Source organism: Chrysochloris asiatica, unplaced genomic scaffold (assembly GCF_000296735.1).
Source record: "Chrysochloris asiatica unplaced genomic scaffold, ChrAsi1.0 scaffold00078, whole genome shotgun sequence".
Classification (NCBI taxonomy): Eukaryota; Metazoa; Chordata; class Mammalia; order Afrosoricida; family Chrysochloridae; genus Chrysochloris; species Chrysochloris asiatica.
In genome coordinates this window covers 6,372,253-6,394,774 of record NW_006408596.1, presented here as the reverse complement: position 1 = coordinate 6,394,774, position 22,522 = coordinate 6,372,253, and the positions used below count along the sequence as shown (strand labels likewise).

Below are 22,522 nucleotides of genomic sequence, written 5' to 3'. Positions count from 1 at the left end.
AAGGGGGCTTTGACTCCTGATGACCCCATCCAGGTGTTAAGAGTGGGACTGCTCCGTGGGTTCCCTTGGCTGTAAATGTAACAGAAGCAGAGAACCAGGCATTTTGTCCCCGTACCACTTCACTGGGTAAGAGTTACCAACCTTTCAGTTAGTCACGCGCACACTGTGCCACCCAGGGGACCTTCTGGAAGTTACAGTCTCACATTAGAAGGTGGTCTATGGATTGTACAGGATTAGAGACAATTTCAGGAGTTACAAAAAAAAACTTACCAGACTTTTCTCCTGCAGAACAGGGGCCTGGCTGGAATTTGAATTCTAGATTTGTGCCATTTCAAGGTTGGTGCCTGTTTGGAGGCACTGTTGAAGTGATTCCATCGAGGGAACCCAGTGTCTGACCCGCGTCGCGCTTGGTCTGATGCGCTTCTCTGGAGGATGAAGATTGTACTTGGCGTTCTCTCTGAGCGCACTTAGTGTCTACACAAAACTGCTACGCTCTGAGGCAAATGTTAGGCTTTATACAATGTTAAGTGTCAGTCTGCACACCACAGAGGGTCTGATGAAGCCGAGCTTCGAGCGCTGCTACGTACACACAGCACGTTCTATTGTTAACCTTCCCCTCTACCCTAAACAGAGAGCCAGGTCTTGGCTTTTCTCAGAAGGTAACCTGTTTAGCCAAGGCCTGTGCTGGGACGCTGCAACAATAATGCAGAGCGAGGCCTGGCGACCCGTGTCCCCACAGCACTTGGAACTGGGCAGCGGCCACCTTTGCAAATATGCCTAATGGAGAAGACCCCCTAAAAACCAAAAGTAAGGGGAGGATGTGAGATGGGGAGAGTGTAAGGACCCGCCCACCTCCACCCAACGAGCCCCACCGTGCCCAGGGCTGGCTGAGTCCATGGCACTTAATTTGGAAGGAGAAATATTTTCGGTTCTTCTGCCAAAGTTTTAAGGGGTGCTGTGAAGGCTTTGAAAACACAAGCAACCGGACTCCAAGGAATCCAGTGTGGGTTACGTCCCCTTTGGCCTGCGCAGAAGGGACACAGGCAGGGCATTCTGCTCTCATCTGTCAGGTTGTCTATCTTAGTAGTCCTCCCAGCAGGCAGAGCGGAACTGGGAGCTCTGATTGACACCAGCCCCCAGAAGTGAAGCTCATGTGACGAAAGACTAGAAAGGAGTCATTTATTAAAAAAACAAAAAAGCCCTCAGCAGGTTTCAGAGACAACAGCAGAGAAACGCGATGTCCTGACTGCGCCACACTCCAGCAACAGCAGTGACCTGTGTTTGGGAGCTATCCCCACAACGACTTCAGGCAGCGGAGAGAACACCACAGGCCAGTTTAGGATGGGTCAAGACAAAGTCCCGCTTGATACACAGACCTTCTCCAGCCTCTGCCTCCAGGTCCTCTTATTCAGCTTGGACTGCTGAGACGTAGAAGGCAAGCCGGGCATCATTCACACCTAGTCACTGCAGCACAGACCAGCTTGTGGTCAGATTCTAAGAGGAAAGGGCAGCCGGGTCTGTCTCCCCTCAGGGCCACCTCATTTGACATCTGTACCCCGCTCCCACCTGTCACCGCAGGTAAACCAGGACCACAACCATTAACAGCAAGGACAGGTCGTGTTGATTTTTTCCCTTCTTCAGGGAGTGAGGGCATGGAAAATACAGCACACCAATGAAACCAAATGCCAAAAAAGAAAACAAAAACAAAACACAAACGAAAAAATACAAAAAAATAGAAAATAGAAAAATGTATTTACAAGTCGTACATTACTGCGATCAGAAAGCACAAAGACAGCTGCTATTATACATGCATCGGCTCGGGAGCAAATGACAGAAACCCTGCGAGGGAGGAGCCTGTAAAAAGAGAAAAAGGCCCAGAAGTGGAGACTTCTGCATCCCTAATTTGCTACACTGATCAAAACCAAGGAAGAGTCCCCTCAAGTGCTTGAGTATATCAGTACAAAGACTACACTGGTTTGTAACTGCAGGTTCAGTTGTGAAGGGGAATGACTGGCAGCTTATCCATATACGAGGAAGCCAAAGTGAACTGTTCTACATGCGAAATTTACAGCAAGCCCAGCCCGTCTGCTACCGACAGGATCTCAGCGGGTTTTGTTTCTTCAGATATCTCTACATTTGGTGTGTGTATGTGTTATGTCTGTATAAAAACCGTGCCCTTGTTCACTGCCAACACGACATCTGGGGTGGACATGAACTCGTTACAACAAATCATATGTGTATGTTGTAAGAAGTCACTCAATGTCTGTGGATTTAATAAGTCACTTCACACCACAGAAAATATTTAATAAATCCAAAAAAAAGGAAAGACGAGTAATAATGACAGAAGAGCCTCTGCCTCATTCTCTGACGTGGAGTCCCCCAGAGGAAACTGGTCCCAAAGTTCTGGAGGGTTCTCTGAAGAAACTTCAGTTTGCTAATATATATTTTTTCCCATCCTTTTAGTGTTCAAAAGTTTTATAACGACTCCCAGCCGTTTTCAGTTTTTAAGAGTCAAATCTCCGTCTCCTCCACCAAGTAACAGTCTGGTGCAGATCCACAAAAAAATCGGGAGGAAGGAGCGACGGGGAAGGGCCTGTCTCGCCACGAAGCAGCTCCATCTCTAAAATCGAGGAAGAGACGGTGCCAAGCAGGGCTGCAGCACCTCTACTACAAACAAGCCCCCCAAATTGCAAAATCCAGTCACACATCGGTTCCTTAAACGGGTTCACCTCTGCGCACCAGGCCAGCTCTAAGATTAAACACCACCCGCTGAGAGAAAAGGACCCAGACGGCCGCTCTGGTCACTTTCTGTGGGCGCCATCATACTTCCAGGAACCGGGAGCTGCTGGACTTGGAGTGGAATGGCTCAGACCACATCCGCCGTAGGTCACCCTGGGAAAGAAGAAGGGACTTGCTGAGGTTATGGGCTTAAACGGGGCATCCTTCGGTCAGTACTGATTCTTGATGTCATTGCTTCTATAGAGGATCCCATTTTAGAAAAGTAGCCCGCCCTTTCTTAGAAGAACACACTGAGAGACGCTCTTAGGTCTTAAGCAAGGAAGGGCTTTTAACCAACTCTAGCCTCTGGTAGCTTAGTGGTTACGAGTCGGGCTGCTAACCTCAAGGTCAGCAGTTTGAAGATTTGTAGCCTCGGAAACCTAATAAGGGGTGCTGTGAGTTAATGCGCTGGACTTGGACTGCAAGGTCAGTAGTTCAAGCTCAACAGCCGCTTCTCGGAAATCCTATACAGGGTTGCTATGAGTCAGCAGCGACTTGCCGGCACTTAGCAACAACAATGCTTATGCAGATGTCCTTGTGTGACACTATATAAACACTTGACCTCAAGGTCGGCAGTTCAAATCTCACCAGCTATTCCTTGGAAACCACGTACAGGGTCACTATGAGTCGGAACTGAATCAACAGCACATAACAACAATGTCAGGTGGGAATGGACTCGATGGCAGTGGGCTTGGTTTTGGTGACTCGTATACGTCAGTTCAGTCACTTACGAGTCACCTGAGGGATGCAAGTGAGTGACCCTGTGTCTGTTTCCTCGTCTGTAAAATGGGGATGATAATCAGATTGTCTACGTAATGGAATGTTCTCACCAGACCTAGGTTTTATCATGTGTTACTTCACCACTATTATACCTATCTTAATGATTTCTCAACCTGAATGGAGTCAAACTCTGGCAGGTGGCAACAGGGTGCTACTTATAAGAGAAACAAGAAGTCTCTACTGGACTTTTTGGATTTCAGTTGATCTTTGACCAGTGGTCAACTCATTACCATTTTCTGCCAGTGGAGGCGAGAATCTGAAAGAGATCGCCAAATGCCCGGTGCGAAAACAGATCCACTGTCAAGAACAAGAGCTCAGGGGTATAAGCAGACTCCCAGCCCCACCCTAGTGAGGAGAAAACACCTCCAAGTGCAGGGTCGATGCCAGAACTGCTTTCCCAGTCCACAATGGGGTCGCGTCTCTCACCTTTAAATAGGCCATCGTGAGGAGTGGCAATAAGGTAAATGGCACCAGGTAGAGAAGGGCAGGCTGGGCTGCTCGGTGGATGCGAGACGCCACAGTAGCCGTGAGCAGACCTGGGAGGGCAGAGACAGGAGGAGTAAGTGGTGAAGCCAGCCCTGAGGGAGGGGCGCCCCTGGCAAAGCCTTGAGAGTACACGGATGTGACGTAGCCAATTCCATCACTACTAGAATGTGGTGACTGGCCAAGTGCCGTCCATGCTGACTTAACATGCGGCCCACGACGTGGGTCTGGTCTCCTGTGTCCTGTGCAACGTGAGGCTGGACTTGCCACTCTGCTACTTTTAATAATGGCTCTGTGACCCTGATTCAGGCCTTTCACCCCTCTGAGCCTCAGCTTCCATCTCTGTCTAATGGGATACTAGCACTTGGACCTGAATGAAGCCACGTGTCATGAAGTGCTAATGGTTGGTGGCACCATGACGAGGAGAGGGGCTGGCTCTGCTGTGGCCACTGTGGGTGCAGAGCACTGTCCCTCTTCCCACTGAGGGATCTGAGTCAGTGCTGCCTTCCTTTCCTGCCCGCCTACAAGACAAGGGGAGTTCTGGGACAGAGGTGACAGGAACATGAGGGGGCTTTAAAACGTTGATGAACAAAACAATTCAAAGAGAAGCCCCTGACATTAGAATCTATGAAGGTGAACATCTGTTTAGTAAGACTGCCGTTGCTCCTCCCATGAGGATCCGCTGCACCGTCTCAGGGGACAAGGGGCTCTCCAGGAAAGGGACCTGTCATCACATGGCCAGTACGGTCTCTTTCTGGTTGCCCAGCTCTCTGTATGCCCAACATTTATTGCTGGAAGACCTGAATCAATTCCATGGGCTAGGAGGACAGCCGAGGGACTGTCTGCAGTCTCTGATTCGCTCTTACCTACGAAGTACCCAATGAGGGTGCAGTGGAAGTAGGAGACCTTCTGCATGCGCCCAGAGATGTTGGCGGGTCCAGAGGCCCCGCAGGAGTCGCCGCTGGCTTGTTTTTTGTAGTTGTCGTAACGAAGGACAAAGCAGAGCAGGAGACCAGGCATCACGATGTCCCCAATGCCCAGCATAGAGAAGTGGCTGCCTGTGGAGCTGGAATGGAGTTTCACACGTTACGGATGCCACACACAACAGGCCAATTGCTACTCCTTCTGGGCAGAGTCTGCTGGCTTTCCAAGAAGTCAGAGAACTTACAAGAATGGTAGAAGAAAACACCATTGTGTGGATAGCTCTGGGATTTAAGAGTTTAGAGACTAGAAGTCACAAGAGGACTGGATCTTGGATGTCTCCCCATTTCTGCAGTGCCACCGCAGAGCACCTGGTAGGTAGGTGACTGAAGTCATCTGCGGTAGGACTGCCTCCTCTGGAAAGGCCAAGCAGTTCATTCATTCATTCATTCATTCAAATGACCACTATCAGGCAGGGGTGAGTACAGCAGGGCATTAATGTTGCCAAGTTTATATTACCAAATGATATAATGTTTGCATTAAAACCATCATATAATGCGGTATTAAGAACTTGTGTCTGTGCACATCTTACAAGTAAAAGAAGACGCAGGTTCTCTTGAGAACGGTAGAATGGTAAACCCCAGGCAACTGAAGACTGTGGTTAACGGCATGTAACAGAGAGTTATTTGGTGAGATCAGTCCAGAACAATCTCAGGCAAGGCTGCTTCTCTTCTGAAGGTCACAGCACCTTGCCAGGTGAGGATTACAAACTGGTGATGACAAATGCAGACTAACACAGGTGGGGGACAGGCCCAGGGAGGCAAGGCAAAGCAGGGGTCACAGAGAGTTAAGGCGTGTGTCTAAAGATTCTCACTGGCTTGGCAACTATAAGGGAGTCCTGGTGTGGCGCTGCAGGGTAACACGTTGGACTGCAATGTCAGTTTAAACTGTTAAAGTGGGTGGTTTAAACCCACAAGCCACTCCTCGGAAACTCTATCCAGGGTTCCTATGGGTCAGAATTGACGGCACTTAACAACAACCCCATGGGTGGGGGGGAGGCGGGGGGGAATGTGGTGGTTCCATAGGATAAGCACTGATCATAAACCTTAAGGTTCGAGTCCACCAGTCTCTCCTTGGAAGAAAGATGAAGATTTTTCCTCCCGCGAAGATTTACAAGCCTCTGAAACCTTACACAACAAGGTCACTATGAGTTGAAACAGACTGGACAGCATGTAACAAAACCCCCGCGCCCCCTCCCCCAACAATGAGACCTAATATAATGGAATCACCCCATGATGGGTTCAGCTGATCTAACTACCGTGTTTCATAAATCCTCGCTCCTGTGGCATTAACAGAGCCCAGAGTTCTGGTGTGGCGCTGCGGGTTAATGTGCCAGAATGCAAAGCTGTTTGAACTGCAAGGTTGGTGGTTCAAGCTCACCAGCCACTCCTGGAAACAGGGTTGCTATGGATCACTGACTCGATGGCATGTAACAATTAACAACAATGGGCAGAGTGGATTATGTGCGATGGGTTTTAACTACAAGGTCAGCAATCCAAATCCACCAGAGACTCCATGGTAGAAAGATGATGCTTTCTGTTCCAGTACAGATTTATAGGTTTCCTCGGAAACCCTACATGGGGTCACTATGAGTCAAAACTGACTCAACAGCACACAACAACAACGTTAACGAGGCCAGCTGCAGTCTCCAGGATTAGGTTGCATCTTGATTCCGTCTCTTTTGAACTATAAGAGATGGAAGCAGGCAAGCCCAACAGACGGACCTCCTGCTACCAAGACAGAAGAGCTGGGAGAGGAGGAGGGCGTCTTTTGTACCTGGGGTCCCTGCCCTATGAGACTCTTAAGAGACAAGAAAAGACTGATGCTAAGATACATAAAGATCTCTCCAAGGGTGTCAGATCTACAGGTGCCGAAAGGAGACAAGGACCTTTGTGCAGAGCCCTAAAGTGAAAAACCTTCGCCCAGAGCCGGCACTCTTGAGTGTGGCCTTCTAGCCTCCTAACCGTGATCTGTCTGTCTGCTGAGCGCATCCTCTTGTGGATTCTGGTGTTCGCGCAGCACTCCACCTTTACAAACGGGGGCACCAGTCCTACCTTGGGAAGACCAGTTTTCCAGGCAGAGACAGGCGAGGAACATCACGCCCAACATTGGGTCCCAAGTGGAGCTTCCGGGATAGCACGTCGAGGGGATTGTCAGCCGGCTGCGTGGCCACCTTCACCATGACGTTGCTGTTGAAGATGTAGGCTGAGAAAAACACCTGTGGAATGGGGGAGAGGCCGTTAGCAGCATCAGGCCTGGTGGTTCTTTAGGGTGGAAGTCTTTGAGCCCTAAGTGGTGGGACTTTGCTGACTGCATAGGTTGAAGAGAGTATTAAGTGACCCCCTGCGCACACCAAGAGAGGACCCCGCATGGCAGATGGCCTTGTTGGCCTGTTAACTCTTCCACTGTCAAGTCACACACTACCTCCGCATGTACACCTCAACACACGGCCGGGCTCTGCCAACTATCTGCTGGCCACTGAGGCATAGGGGAGACTCACCCAAAAGACGTCATAGATGAGAAGCCCTGAGAGAAGCAGGCAGGAGACCTTGAGGCTCGGCAGGCGGACGAAGGCGATCATGGCGACACAGAGGCCCATGGCCAGAGCTGGGGAGGAGAAGGCGGCCGTCAGTGTACAAACTACACACTCACGTTACCAAGTTTCTGCAGAAACCGGACACCCCAAAGCCCGGGTTGAGACTTGCAGCACCCATGGTTTGCATTCAACTATTAATCTAAAGGTTGGCAGTTTGAACCCACCTAGTGGTGCTGTGAAAGAAAGTGCTGGTGATCACTTCTGTAAAGAGCCCAGCCAAGAAAACCCCTACAGAACAGTTCTACTCTGTGATCCATGGGGTCTTCCTGAGTCAGAACTGAATTGGTGGCAGTGGATTATATCAGTGCCCCCGAGACCACACTGACCTATAGGTACGCAGGAAAATTCCTTTACTCACGAGACAGTGACCCTAATTTGGAGATTCTCTATTTTCAACCACAAAGCTCAAGCTTATCAAGAAAGGAAGGAAGCAGGAAGGACAGTCTTCCCCAACTCCTCTCCCGAATACCAATGTCCAGAAACATAAATGTCATAAAAAAGCGTAGTGGCTCTGTAGTATAAGCACTGGACTGCAAACCAAAGAACCAGAGATATGAAATTTGGCCATCCTGGCTTCTAAGGAGCTTTGTGTCTACTCCACATTAATATTTACCACCTGTATCTCTTCTTTTAACTCCTGACTCACACATGGCCTGAGTGACAGAGTGACCTGGCTGTGTAATGTTGACAGTTGCCATGGGTCGGCTCTGTCTGCTGTGACCGTATATAAACAAGAAAACATGATCCAGTGCTACTCAGTCCACATCTGTGTATTGAGTCCACTGCTGTGGCTACTCTGTCCATCTGTCTCGCTGAGGTCCTTTTGGTTCTCTGTGCACCCAACAGAATGGCTTTTTCTCGTGACTGGTCTTTCTTGATAACCTGTCTAAAGTAACTGTCCAAGTCTCGCGATGCTGGCTTCTGAGGAGCATTCTGACTGCATTTCTTCTATGACTGATGTCCCTTTGTTTAGCAGTCCACAGTGAGAACCCTATGGGCGTCTAATAAGCTAGTTGCCCTCGAGTTGATTTCACCTCATGGTGATGCCATGTGTGTCAGAACAGAACTGTGCTCTGGGGGGACTTCAATGGGTCATTTATCAGAAATAGATCACCATACCTTTCTTCTGAGATGTCTCTGAGTGAACCTGAACCTCCAACATTGTGGTTAGTAGCAGGGAGTGTTAATGTAGCATAGTTATAATGTTATAAACTGGGCTGCTAACCTCATGGGCAGCAGTTCAAAACTACCAGCGGTTCCACAGGAGAAAGATGAGGCTTTCTGCTCCTGTAGCCTCAGAAACCCTGTGCAGGGTCATTATGAGTCACAACCAACTTCACGGCACACCACCACCACCACCACCAAGGGAGTCCTGGTGTGGCACCATAGGATAAGGACTCAACCTGAAGTTGGCTTGAATCACAAGGCTGGCGGTTCATATTCACCTCAGAAACCCTATACAGGGTCACTATGAGTAAAAGCCAACTCGATGGCACTTAACAAGGGCTGTAGGGATATTTTAACAGGCATCTCAAATTTGTTCTGTTTGAAGCTCAATTTGTCTCTGAGCACATTCTCACTGTAGGAGACCCAATCTCAGTGCTCGGAGCTGGTCTCCTGGTTGTGTAGAACCAAACTGTAGAGTCACTATAAATCTCTCACGTCCAGCCAGGCCCAACTGTGGTCAGAGGGGGACCAATACTATGACAATAACCTAAACTTGGTCTCTACTGCCATCTGTCTCCACAAAGAATGAGCCATCGCCTTGAACCTGAAGCCAGGTGTTAACCGTTCCTTGCTCCAAACCCGTAACTGACTGCTGCCTTCCACTTTGTACAGATAAAAAGCCAAATCTTCACAGTGACTGATAAGTTGCCTTTTGGCCCATTCTGGCCTTGTGGCCCCTCCAGCATGCTTCTGATTCAGTGCTCTTTTTTTTTTTTTTCACTTGCTGTGCCCTCTTTCCAGGAAAAATCTTACCGCAAACGTGCGCCTGGCTCACACCCTCATGTCTTTTAGGCCTTTAGTCAAGTGTTAACTTCTCAGTGACCAAGCATAGGGCTTGCCTCTCAACATTTGATATACAGTATACCTTTTCTTCTTTTAGAAAAAATTGCCTTTCCATTCTGCATCCCTAGAATCGAAAACCAGGCCTGGCAGCTGAATGGGCTCTCCCTGTCCTTTAGCTCTCCGCCTCCACTCTCCTGAAAACACAGCTCTGATTAGGTCACAACGCTGTGTATGAGTCTTCCACAGGCTCTCCTAGTGGGCAGAGTTCAAAACTCCTTGGTCAGGCATTGTGGGCCCACACAGGGGCATGTGCTCCCTGATGTTCCCATCATGCACTTCTGGCTGCTTTGTTCTCAAGTCACTCAAATAAGCACACCTCCCAACACTGCCTATGTTCTTTCACCTTCTACACAGAAGGCCCTGTCTCTGGCTTCTCTGCCTGGGAAGGAAGTTCACCTTCATTCTTCATGCATTCTCAGGGAGTCTTTCCAGATCTGACCAGACAAAGTTGTTCCTTTTTGGTAATGCCACAGATCTCTCAATGCAGCCATCCAGTCTATGGCGGTGTGAATTTATGCACCTTCCTAAACCAAGTGCTCCTCGTGGGCAGAAACCTGGCTGTAGTCTTTCTGTGGGTCCCCAGCATTGGACAGAGCAGGCCACCAATGAATACTTGCTGACTGAATGAAAAATCATGTCCTACATTAACTGTAAATTTCACAGTACTCTGAAGAAAGAGCACTTTTACATGCATTAAGATTATACATCTGTGTCAACGTTACGTCATACAGTAGAGAGAGCAGTTTGGCAGACCCTGGGCTATCAACTCAACAAATACTGAGTTCCTACTATGTGTATGCTGCTGCGTCAACAAAAGAAAAATAATTTTTCTCTGCAAAGCAGAGAAAGGTAGCAAAAACTCAGCCTAGGCAGAACACCAATCCACATGTAATCAAGCATTCACTGGTGGCACACTGCAGCATGAGCTGGGTGTATACAGGCAGGAGCCCTGGTGGCGCAGTAGGTTTAACATTGGGCTGTTAACCACAAGGTTGGTGGTTCAAACCCACCAGCTGCTCGTAGGGAGAATGATGACTCTCTCTGTGCCCGTAAAGATTTACAGTGTTGGAAATTGCATGGAGAAGTTCTACTCTGTTTTGCTGGGTTGCTGTAAGTTGCTATAAGTCAGAATCCACCTGATGGGAATGGGTTTGGGTTTGGATTTTGGTGGACAAGGTGTTATTCCGGACTTCATACTAATCTGGTTTGGGTTTTAGTGGACAAGATGTAATTCCAGACTTTATACTAATTTAGGGTGCTCATGACACTAGGGCCTCTTTATTTTCACCCTTAAAAGTTTGTTTGTCGTTGTTGAAAATGTATATACACAGCAAAACATACACCAATTGAACAGTTTCTACACGTATGCTTCAGTGACAGTAATGATAAGCTGGACTACCCTTCTCACCGTCCTTTCCTGAGTTGTCCCTCCCCCTTTGCCTCCTCAGGTTCCTGTCTAACCTTTTGAGTTGCTGTAGTCCGTTTGATCCTTTGAGGGTGTTTTAGAAACAACGCAATGTTCAAGGAAGAGCCTCCCCCCCCCCCCCCCCCCCCCGCCATGCTAAACCATTGCTTGGTTTAAATTTTAAACGAGACATTTTTTATTTAAGGTTTAAAGATCTCAGAGCAATAGTTTCAGGGGTTCAGTCTCTAGATAGTCTAGCGTCAATGACAAAATGGAACCTCCCTTTATCCTATTAAAAAAACAAACATCTGATTGTGCTTACATTGCAAACTAGTTCTCCCAATCCACTGCCCCGTGACACCGGCTGCTGTCTCCGCAGTATGTCAGTATCTCCCCATTTCCTCCCTGGGTTCGAGTCCATTCCTCAGGTTCCCCTGTCCCTTGTTGGTGGTTGTGAACTGCTGTGGAGTCAGTTCTGACTCTTAATGACCCTGTCTAGGGTTTCCGAAGAACTGCTGACCGTGTGGCTGTAGTCAAGCGCTGACCCTGCAGTACCACACCAGGACTCCTCTCACCTTTGGTTTTGGACAAACATTGGGTTTTTGGTCTCTCAAAGCTGATCTTTACACTTTGTTGGTCTTATGTTGTTGTAAGTATGGCTGAATCAGTTCTGACTCATATAGGGTTTCTGAGGAGCGGCTGGTGGGTTTGAACCACTGACCTTGAGGTTAGCAGTCCAGTGCTTATACTCCAGCTGGACACCAGGACTCCCCATCTATCAGCTGAAAGGTGGCCTTGGAAGTGTCTTCATTTTGGGGTAGAAAGTTTTCTCAGGGCAATAGTCTCAGGGGTTCCTCTAGCTTTTTTTTTCAGACGAGTAAGTCTGCTCACTTGAAATGAACATAATGAACTAGGGGAACCTAGAGGGTGTGGTGGAGCCCTGGTGGGGCACTTCACGATACTGCGCTCGACCAGAAGTCAGTCTGAACCATAAGGCTGGCAGTTCAAACCCACCAGCTGTTCCTCTGAACCAGAACCGACTGGAGGACAGCACTTAACACCAACAAATTAATTAGCACTAGACTGCTAATTGCAAGGTTGGTAGAAACCCACTTCTGAAACTCTATACAGGGTAACTATGAGCCGGAACCGACTCAATGGCACTCAAAGAGTTAACTTAGGGACATTAACTGGCATCTAGATATCTTTACTGGGAGTCCTGGTTTACTAGATTTCTTTACTGGTAGACGCTGTGGTTTAATACGCTGGACTGCAAAGTTGCTTTGAACCTCAAGATTGGCGGCTCAAGGTTACCAGCCACTTCTCAGAAACTCTACACAGGGTCACTATGGGTCAGAACCGACTTGGTGGCACTTAACAATAGACCTCCTTACTATCATCTTTAGTTGGACAAATGAATAGATGCCAAAGTGGTTATGGAATTTAAGAGATGTACTTAAAGCCTATGACATAATGAATTACATCCAATTTTTAAGGACAAGATTTCTCATCTGTAAGAAAAAATGTCTGGCTGTGTTGTGAATCAATAAACAGCACATTAGCTGACTTGAGGGATGTGGTCAGTAGTGGGTAGGAAGTTCACTGGGCAGAGGCTGTGAACTGACGACCAAAGCACCGGTAGGAACATGTCATCTGACTGTGTGTAAAGACTGGCAGGAAGCAAGCTACAGGTAGACACATGGAATGCAAACCATCATGGTTCCGGAACAGAGGATGATGAGCGAGCATGTGTGCGAGGGAGGGTCTGAGGACTGGCCAATGTGCCTCACAGTGACATTCAACACAGCAAAGACCCAAGTGCCCAGATTTCCCATGACAGCAGACACTATGTAGTCTGATCTGAATCTTCCCAACAAGCAGCTCTCGGCAATCCCTGTCAGCTATTGCAAGCCTTCAGCTTGTAGGCACTTTGGGGTGTTGTCCTGATCGTCACACAGCACTTGCTCACACCTCCCACACTCCCTACTTGGATGTGTCTCTCCAATCTTACTTTTTAATTTTTAGAAATTTTATTTAAAATGCCCTACATAACTCTGCACAGCCGCGGTCAAAAAGCTTACACCCCGACCTCAGGGTCAACAGGCTCCCTGTTCTGTGATGAATCAAGTCTAGTATCTTGATGCCATCTGAAAGTTGCATAACTCACACAGTATGGAGCTCTGTCTGGAGTCTTTTGTCCTTTGTTTCTTATTCCTCAATCTAGGCCTCCTCTACTTCTAAATGATGTTGAGCAACATCCTCTTTCCAATCACTGCAACTAAATCTTCCTGTTACAGTTACTCGAGGGCACACATCTGAAGAGGAAGAATGAATTCCTTTTGACTATCTCAGGAAAGGTTCATAATATAAGTATATTGAGTATCACTCCAATTCCCAACTAAATACCAACTAAATAGGACTATATCCCTGAAACACACTCCCAGTTGTTCATCTGGTTTGCCTCTCTTTTTCTTCTTTCATTCAAATGACCGTTAAGAATCTTAGGGCTTTCCCATTTAGGAGAAAATGAAGAGTGGTGAGAACTCACCCTTGCTCGGTGCTGTCAGAGACGGTCGCAAGACTGCCCCCCAGAGCTTGAGCAGCAAACTGAGTGTTTGATTCAGTGTAGAAGTTCTGTAATTCCTTGAACACTACGAGCCCACCTGACACACAGCACAGTGCACATAGGAAACTAATGTGCAAGGGGTTTGTGCAGTTTGGGGAAAAAGATACAACTGTATATTGCACATGCTACTTGCGTAAAGACATGGTAACCCTAAGTATACTAAGGAAGTACATTATTAGCCGTAGCTACTCCACTGCTATAATCTCCTTGTTTTCTACAGCTAGCAAGGGCGAGGGACAAAGATAATGACACTGAGTTAAAATATTCTCTAAGAGGCTGACGCCATGAATAAGATCTTAGTAGTGCTCCCACCCTGAGCTAACATTCTCTAGAGAAGCTACACCCTAAGTGAACTAACAGCCAGAACCTAGCGTTTCCTGTAAAGGGAGAAAACCACCTGTAGCGCCATCTCTGACAGTACGTATTTTCTAATCATAGGGTAGCAACCACTGCTTAGCGTGAAGGGGCTGGACAAGGCACCTCCCATATTTCTTCTAGGCCCTGACTGGTCAGGGGGATGTGGAGTGTGGCCTGTGGACACTAGGAGTGGAACTTAAGATTCATCAGCTTTTAGCTACTACTAACACATCTTTCTAACGTCTTTCCAAACTCAAAACGACCCCACCACTAGCTCTCAGCTGCAGAAAAACTCAAGTTCCTTCTTCGTATTAATATTTCTTAGTTGTTATTGCTGTGGAGTAGGTTCTGACCCACAGCGACCCTCTGTAGGATTTCCGCGAAGTGGATGGTGAGCTTGAAGTGCCGATCTTACGTACAGTTCAAACAAACCTTGCAGTCCAGCGCATTAACCCACAGCGCCACATCAGGACTCCTGAAAATATACTTCATGTTTTTCCCTAAAATAACCACCACTTAACATCCTGTTTTCATTCTAGAACAACTTCAAAGGGGAGACGACTTTGATTAAAAGTCCTCATTTTAAAAACCCTATCCCCAAATCTCACTGCCTACAAATGATTTTTGACTCTGCAGAGAAGTCTGGACTAGACAATTTCCAGGCCAGAGAAAACCGTATTTCAGCAGCCTACAGATCATGGCTTGAAAGCAACATTACTGTAATAGCAGAAAACAAGTCACACATCAAACACTAAGCTGAGAAACAGGCAATTAAAAATCAAAAAAGCTCGCAGGCTTTTTTTTCAAGGAAAAATTCTAAAAGACAGTTTAACCAGTGCACAACTGGTAGGAAGACAAGCTCCTTGATTATGTAAATATCAGGAAAGTGCAGTAAGTTAGAGGAGCTATTAGGGGGATTTCACAATGGGAATGTATTTCTGGTGGTCACTGGAAACTTACAAGGAGGACTTCCAAGAGTTCGTGCGAAAATGCCATTATATTTTGTTCCATTTTTTCACGAACTTTCTGAAGCCCCCTTGTCAATCTGTCCTTTATGGTCAGTTTTCTAAAGCCCCTGCACTACAGAGGCAGAGGACCCTGTAGTCAAACAGACCTTTGGGTGTGTCTTTCTGAGAGCTGCCTTCCATCCAGCTCATTGTTCTGTTGTGTATCCCACTCCTCTTCCCGCAGAGCACAATGAAGCCAATTCTGCCGACTTCCTCTGAAAGTGAGGCTAGCTGTGTGAGTGAATCACTGTATCTTCAGAAGAATGTTGTCTTCTATTCTTTTTCTAGCAGCATACTCTTAGTAAACAGGTATTTCTGTTCTTTGCAAAGCTAGGGCAGAGGGAGGAGATGAGACTATAGAGACAATCGTTTTCCTTTGGTCAGCAGCTTATTAAGGGCTTGACACTCTTGGCACGCCATGTAAGCAGCATCCTGTGTCTAGACACAAGAGCTAGGAGACCTGTGAGAGGAGAGCCTCCAAAAGGGAGTGGTGGTGGGGCGACAGGGAGCCGAGACTTGGCTACATATTTAAGCTTATCATTTATACGGGTGGGCTCTCAACCTGCCCTTTAGGAACACCATCATAAAATAATCTCTCTTAAGAATATGTAGTTCCTAGGCATCCCAACAATTTACAAGGTCTGGAATAGGAACTAGCTTTTGTTAGTATGAGGGGGCTTATAAAAGCTTGTGGAAAAATGGAATGAAAAGATAATGGAATTTGATCTCCCGCATAGATTTGTTCTTAAAGTAGAAGAGGACAAATGGCAATGCTGTTTGCTTCCTCATCATAAAGCCACCAGACAAAATGAGATTTAAGAGACGGATCTGGACTAATATTTACTATCAAGATTATAATACCTATTTTGAAAACAAGTATATTCTACTAAAATTCTTTCGAAATCCCCACATACCCAATTTATACACTACTACTACAGACTCCTTTCTTACTTTTAAAAAAAAATTTTTTTTAAATTGAAGTTTTACAGACAAGATCATCAGTTTTATATTCAACAAATAATACACTCTGTTTCATCTCAGTGATTGTAACTCCTCCCATGGAACAACAGCTCCTTTTATTTAACAAATCATTCGGCAGAAATCAAGAATTAATCTTCAGAATAATCTAATGCACATACCTGCAAGCTCATCACTCTTATCGAGAGCTAATCTATATCAAACAGGCAGGCTCCCTTTTACTTTCGCTGGGTGAGCAACTTCTTGAGTGACCTTGAATGCATGTGATTTCTTTTTATCAGTTTATTCATTACCAACCTCTAGAAACAGTGAAGAATACTGAAATCACTAATAACTGATTTGACAAATTTAGCAGAGTTCTGATGATCACTAAAACTGTGCTTCATTGTGTGTTTATATACATAGTGGTCTTCAAGAACTAAAGGGGATCATAGCAAATATTTTTGAGAGACTGAACCTAGTGCTGTCAGAAATGCACAAGATGAATGGCCTTGCCTCCCTCCCTACCCCACTGTGAGTCATTAAAGGGTCTTTTGGGAGCCTATGGGGTTCTAGGAACTGCTTTGGCGTCGCAGTAGCTTGGTGTATAGTGGTGGCGGTGGTGGAGGTTATGTGCCGTGGAGCTGGAATGGTACCCTCAAAAAAGGAAAGAATAACATGTACGAGGAGGCTTCAGAAAGTTGTGGGGAAATGGAATTTTTCCATGAACTTTTTAAAGCCCCCAGGTATGCCTTTTAACTTTACAGGGCTTGCAAATCCTGGGTACAGATAAATTTCAAATCCTTGTCCTGTTCAAAGTTAGGAGGGAAAAAAAAATCCTCTTGAAGCAGAAAGATAAGTGTTTAGCTTTACTTGAGGTTTAGAATGTCTTCCTTATTGTAATGGAGCGACTCTCCTTTTCACTGACTGTTTCCTGTGTGTATAGATAGATATAAAACTGATTCTGGGTTGCAGGGGTTTAAAAAAAAAGCATTTTAAAACAATTTGTCAAAGTCTATCCAATCTGACCCTGAGCATGCCTCAATGACACTGCTGTTGTCACTCCACGAGTGTCCAGGTTTCCCAGTGCTTGGGAGAATGATGTAGACACTAGACTGTAGCATGATGGGAACATTTCAAACATTGTCACAAATGTCCGATTTGTTTTTTGAGTTGCCTGCGAAGCACAGTAAACTGAACTTTAAATCAGCTGCAGAAAGTATGTACAATGTCATGGTGCTTACAGACTGTGAACCTGAGGCCACGGCAGAAAGGGTGACCCTGGGTGGCTTGGGGGTCACAGAGCTGGACCACTGAATGGCAGCTCCCCTGCAGCAAAGCCAGCTTCAGTGTTGCAGGGAAGCCGCCTGGCCAAAGAGAGGATACTCTCAGACTTACACGGTAAAACCCACAAAAGCTGGAGTGACAAGCAAGTGGTAAGACAATACTATCAAAGGCAGAAAACTTATGAGACCTGGAGAAACAATGCAATCTCCTCAAGTCCCGATGCTCCCCAGAGACAAAAGACTCACCATCCTAGCTTCTAACCTAGCTTCTAAAAGTAAAGTACATCCTGGCTGTATTTCCTCTAAGACAGATTTGCTTATTCTTCTGGTACGTACTTTGACCAAGAATTTCAAACTTTCACATGCATATGAGAAGACTGAAAATACCCTGGCTTGGGGCAGGTGTACCTAAGTCCTCCAAGTGACCTCTTTAAAATGCAATACATCATTTGAATTCTTGACTGCTGCTTCCATGAGGGTCAATTGTGCATTTAAGCAAAATGAAGTCCGTGACAACTCCGATCTTTTCTCCACTTATCATGATGTTTATAAGGTCCAGTGGTGAGTATTTTTGTTTTCTTAACATTGAGATACAATCTATACTGAAAGTTGTAATCTTTTAATCTTCATCAGTAAGCATTTTAAGTCCTCTCCCCTTCCAGTAAGCAAGGTTACATCATCTGCATATTGCAGGTTGTTAATGAGTCTTCCTCCAATCCTGATGCCACGTTCGTCTTCATTTCATATAATCCAAATTCTTGGATTATTTACTCAGCATACAGATTGAATAAGTATGGTGAAAGGATACCACCCCATACTTAATCAATCAGGTGCACACCTTTCCTGATTTTATACCATTCACAGTATCCCCTTGCTGGTTGAACAACTGTCTCTTAGTCTATGTATACGCTCCTCTTGAGCACAGTTAAGTGTTCTGTGATACCCATTCTTTGCAAAATCCCTCATTCCACATCTTCTTCTAAACCCAACTTGAATTTCTGGCAGCTCCTTGTCATGTACTGCTAGAACTGTTTTTGAATTATCTTCAGGAAAACTTTACTTTTATGTGGTATCGATGATATTGTTTGATGATTTCTACATTATATTCTACATTCTTTGGGATAGGCACACAGATCTGTTCTAATCAGCTGGCCAGGCAGCTGTTTACCAAATTTCCTGGAATAGACAAGTGATTGTCTCCAGTGTTGGATCTGTTGGTTGAAATATTTCATTTCAATTTGTATTCCATCAATTCCTGAAGCCTTGTTTTTTGCCAATGCCTTCAGCACAGCTTGGACTTCCAATGTTGACTCTGTGTTATTATTTTTGCATGCAAAGTACATGCTTACATAGGGATCCTTAGCAGGATATAATCAAACACTTCCTTCAGTACCACTGCTTCTCGTTCATATGCTACCTCTTCAAATGTTTGGTACAATCACTTCGTGTACTCCTTCCAACTTCTTTCGATGCTTTCTGTTATTCCATATTGTGTTAAGTGCTGTGGAGTTGGTTCCAACCCATAGCGACCCTGTATAGGGTTTCTGAGGAGTGGCTGATGAGCTTGAACCACCGACCTTGCAGTTCAAATAGCTTTGCAGTCTGGTGCAGTAACCCACAGCTCCACCCCAGGACTCCATTTTGCCCACAGAATCCGTCAATATTGCCAACTTGAGACTTGAATGTTTTCTTCAGTTCTTTTGGTTTGAGATACGTTGAGCGTGTTCTTCCCGACTCCAGGTCTTTGCACATTTCATTATAATACTTGTCTTTCTGAGATGCCTTTTGAAATTTTCTGTTCAGTTCTTTTACTTCATTTCTTCCAGTCGCCTTACTTAGCTTCTCTATGTTCAAGAGCAAGTTTCAGAGCTTCTTCTGACATCTTTCCTTCTGACAGGCTTTACTTTCTTTCCTGTTTTCTTACTGACTTTTTACTTTCTTTGTGGATGATATTCATGATGTCGTTCCACAACGCCATTAGTGTCTAATACATCAAATTCTGTTCTTGAGATGGTCTCTAAATTCAAGTGGGATGCACTCAACAACGTATTCTGGTTCTCGTGAACTTGTTTTCATTCTTTTCAGTTCCGCCTGAACTTGCACATGATGGTCTGTTCCATGGTTAGCCCCTGGCCTTGTTTTGGCCGATGATATTGAGCTTTTCCTGCAGATGCAGTCAACATGATCCCGGTGTATCCCATCTGGTGAGCTCCATGTGTGTAGCTGCCTTTTATGATGTTTAAAAAGGTATTTGCAATGAGTTAAGTCACTGGCCTTACAAAATTCATTAGCACAATCTCCTATATTGTTTTTGTCAACTTTAAGAAGTTACAGAACAGTATAATCCCACTTGAGTAAGAAAGAATAGTCTACGTGAATACTCAGAAAAGTACTGAGAAGAGCTAAAAGGTGGAAGCAACTAGTGTGGTGTAGCCGTATCTGTGGTATAGCCATACAATGGAATATCATTTGACCATACAAAGAAGCAATACACTGATAAATGCTACAGTATGGGAAACCCTTGAAAACATGCTAAGGAAAACAAGTTAGATACAAAAGGTCACATGATATATGATTCTGTTTCTATGAATAGGCAAATCCACAGAGACAGAAGATTAATCAGTGGGTTGCTAGAGCTGAGGTGGCAGAAAACAGGACCAGGCTCAGGGGTGTTCTGTAATGAGACGCTGTAAAACTGGCTGTGGTGATGGTTGCCCAATTCAACGAGTATACTAAAATCCACTGATTTGTACACTTTCAACAGGTGAACTGAGCAATATGGGACTTAGCTCTGAAAGCTGATAGTAAAAAAGTTATCTTTAGGGTGTGGTGATATTACAAAAATCCCATGATACATAGAACCATCCTTTGGATAGCCACTAGTAGTGCTAACCAGGGGTAATGTTACTAAAGCACATGAAGTAGAGGCAGGCAGGACAGACCAATTTGACTATTTATGAAATGCAATTAATCAAACCCCCAACTTATTATGAGTTACTCACCATCCATAAGGAGCCAGTGGCCGGTGAGAACCCAGATGAGGACGAGCATGACAGACAGAGAGAATGACAGCAGCTCCGCGGCAGTGAAACGCCCACAGCAGCCAAAGGAAATCCTGAGAAACACAATGGTTTTATTCAACAACCCAACTCAAGATCAGTGTTCAGGATGGCCAGATTAAAGCAGCAGGCAATACCTAGACACCTGGAAACCCCAAATACCTAAACCTCTTTGGAGTAGCCCAAGTGTTCAAACATGTGTGTTTAGAATTTACAAGTGACAATATCTAACTTTGGCAAAGTACAGGGGAAATTATTCATATGGGGAAAACAAAAAGAAAGTCAGTAATTGAATTCCTGTAACAAAGATGAAGAAATATTTATTAGGTGGTAAGTTTATTTGGTTCTATTTCCTGAGAAAATCAGCTTCACCAAGTGGCTGGTGTCCTAAGTGCATATAACTCCTCCGATTTATACAGCATTTTGTTTCCTAAGGAAAATGGCTTTAGGAGTTAGGCTGTGAACTAGACGAGTTACGTGTTTAAGGCCATGAAAAGCAAAAAGAAGGAGTATCTGAATTCACCACTCTTCCCACGTTCCACTAACTCACTAGCAAAGGACTGAGAAGCAGGCCTCTAAAGAGAAAAGGCCTTCTTTCAATAATCTCAGCAGGAAGTACATTACAATGACTCTGACTTCCTAAATTGTTTCTATTTCCTCTGCCATGGGAACCTGCAAAAGGAAGTATAGCTTCTAGTTTTAAATTTCAAACATCTTACTTTCCAGCTGTCCGGCATTTACATGCTTCAGTTAGGGCTAGAAATTCAGACTCCTGATAATATGGTCAGGTGAGAGACAACAGGACATACCAGAGGAAAATCCAAGGACTTACTTGTTCTGAGGTGAACAGGGTCTTGTTAAATACTGGCACATCGGGAGGAGGAGAAAAGCAAAAGCTATTGTTGCAAGAACTAGAGGGGGACAAAAATACAGGGTGAATTATTATAAGAAAAATGGCGTGACTTACTTAGGGGACATATTCTTGGAATGATTGTTTTCTAACAAATCTTGTTCTGTTCCTGTTTTGTGCACTTTCACCATCACTTAGCCTGGAGACAGATCTGAGAGCTGACTGCCAAATTATCTCGATTAGCTATCAATCTTTGTTTATAGAAACATTCATTGGTAGGGGATGCCAACCACACCCCCTTCACTAAACGAGATCTTCTGGAAGCTACCAGAAATGGACCTACAATCAAAGTCATGCTGCTCTGGTGTCATAAAACACACACATTTTCAAACCCCTGGACATTCTTTCAGATTGTGTTGGTAGGGTCATGGTGTGGTGTGAGCTGTGTTAGGAATAGAGAAACGTATTACCTGCTGTACATATTGTAAAAACGACTTGAACGGAGTCAAAGAAGAAGAACATGACTAGAAGAGAGACGGATGCTCCAATGGGAAGAAATAGGGCCTGGGTAGAGTCAATAGTCTGGATACCTGGAAGATAAAAAGGGACAGATTAATCACTTATATGGAACAGACACTGTGCACACATGTTTGATATTCATTAACTCATTCAATGGTCACAGATCTAGGGATTCAGAGAAGCCACTTAATGTCCCGGCCCTCTGATTCTCTCCTTTCCAATGAGATGATGAGCTCTGTGCTGAACTCACAGGGCCTTCAAGCAGATTAGTCTGGTAGAAGAGGTGGTTTTAGCCCATTGTCTAAAATAAAACCGACCTGTGGGTTAATGGACTCATGGTTCCCTCTCTCCCAATGTTTTTAACAGTTGAGGATTGATTTTCGGTCGGGGAGAAGGGAGAGAAAATCATTTTAAGGTACCAGAATAGAAGATAAATGGGGGAGAATGGGAACCAACCACAGAATCACTTCGGTTAGAATTGAATTGTTTCTGACCCCCAGTGACCTTGTATAGGGTTTCTTAGGAGCAACCTGAGCCACTAGGGCTCCTTGATTCACTGATGTTGTTGCTCTTAAGTGCCACTGAGTTGGTTTTGACTCAGCACGAGCCTGTACAGTTAGCAAGGACAGTGTTAAAAATGGTAGTGTCCAGGCCCAACCCCAGAATGATGAAACTAAAATCTGTGAGGGTTAGGCTGAGAGTCAGGATGGATTACACCTCAACATAAATTAAACAAAAATCCTCACAACTAGGCCAACAAGCAACAAC

General features: G+C 45.4%; 1 protein-coding gene across 1 annotated transcript in view; it reads right to left on the bottom strand.

Moving 5' to 3' along the window:
- Positions 1–1,641: 1,641 nt before the first annotated feature.
- SPPL3 (signal peptide peptidase like 3) overlaps positions 1,642–22,522 on the bottom strand; it is a 160,808-nt gene continuing 139,927 nt past the window's right edge. Inside the window, exons 4-11 of the mRNA XM_006865431.1 lie at positions 21,706–21,825; positions 21,218–21,296; positions 20,329–20,441; positions 7,523–7,629; positions 7,077–7,240; positions 4,908–5,107; positions 3,985–4,094; positions 1,642–2,892 (exon numbers count right to left, since the gene is read on the bottom strand). Coding sequence (XP_006865493.1) covers positions 2,821–2,892; positions 3,985–4,094; positions 4,908–5,107; positions 7,077–7,240; positions 7,523–7,629; positions 20,329–20,441; positions 21,218–21,296; positions 21,706–21,825 — 965 coding nt within the window. The 3' untranslated portion in view covers positions 1,642–2,820. The remainder of the gene's footprint in view (positions 2,893–3,984; positions 4,095–4,907; positions 5,108–7,076; positions 7,241–7,522; positions 7,630–20,328; positions 20,442–21,217; positions 21,297–21,705; positions 21,826–22,522) is intronic.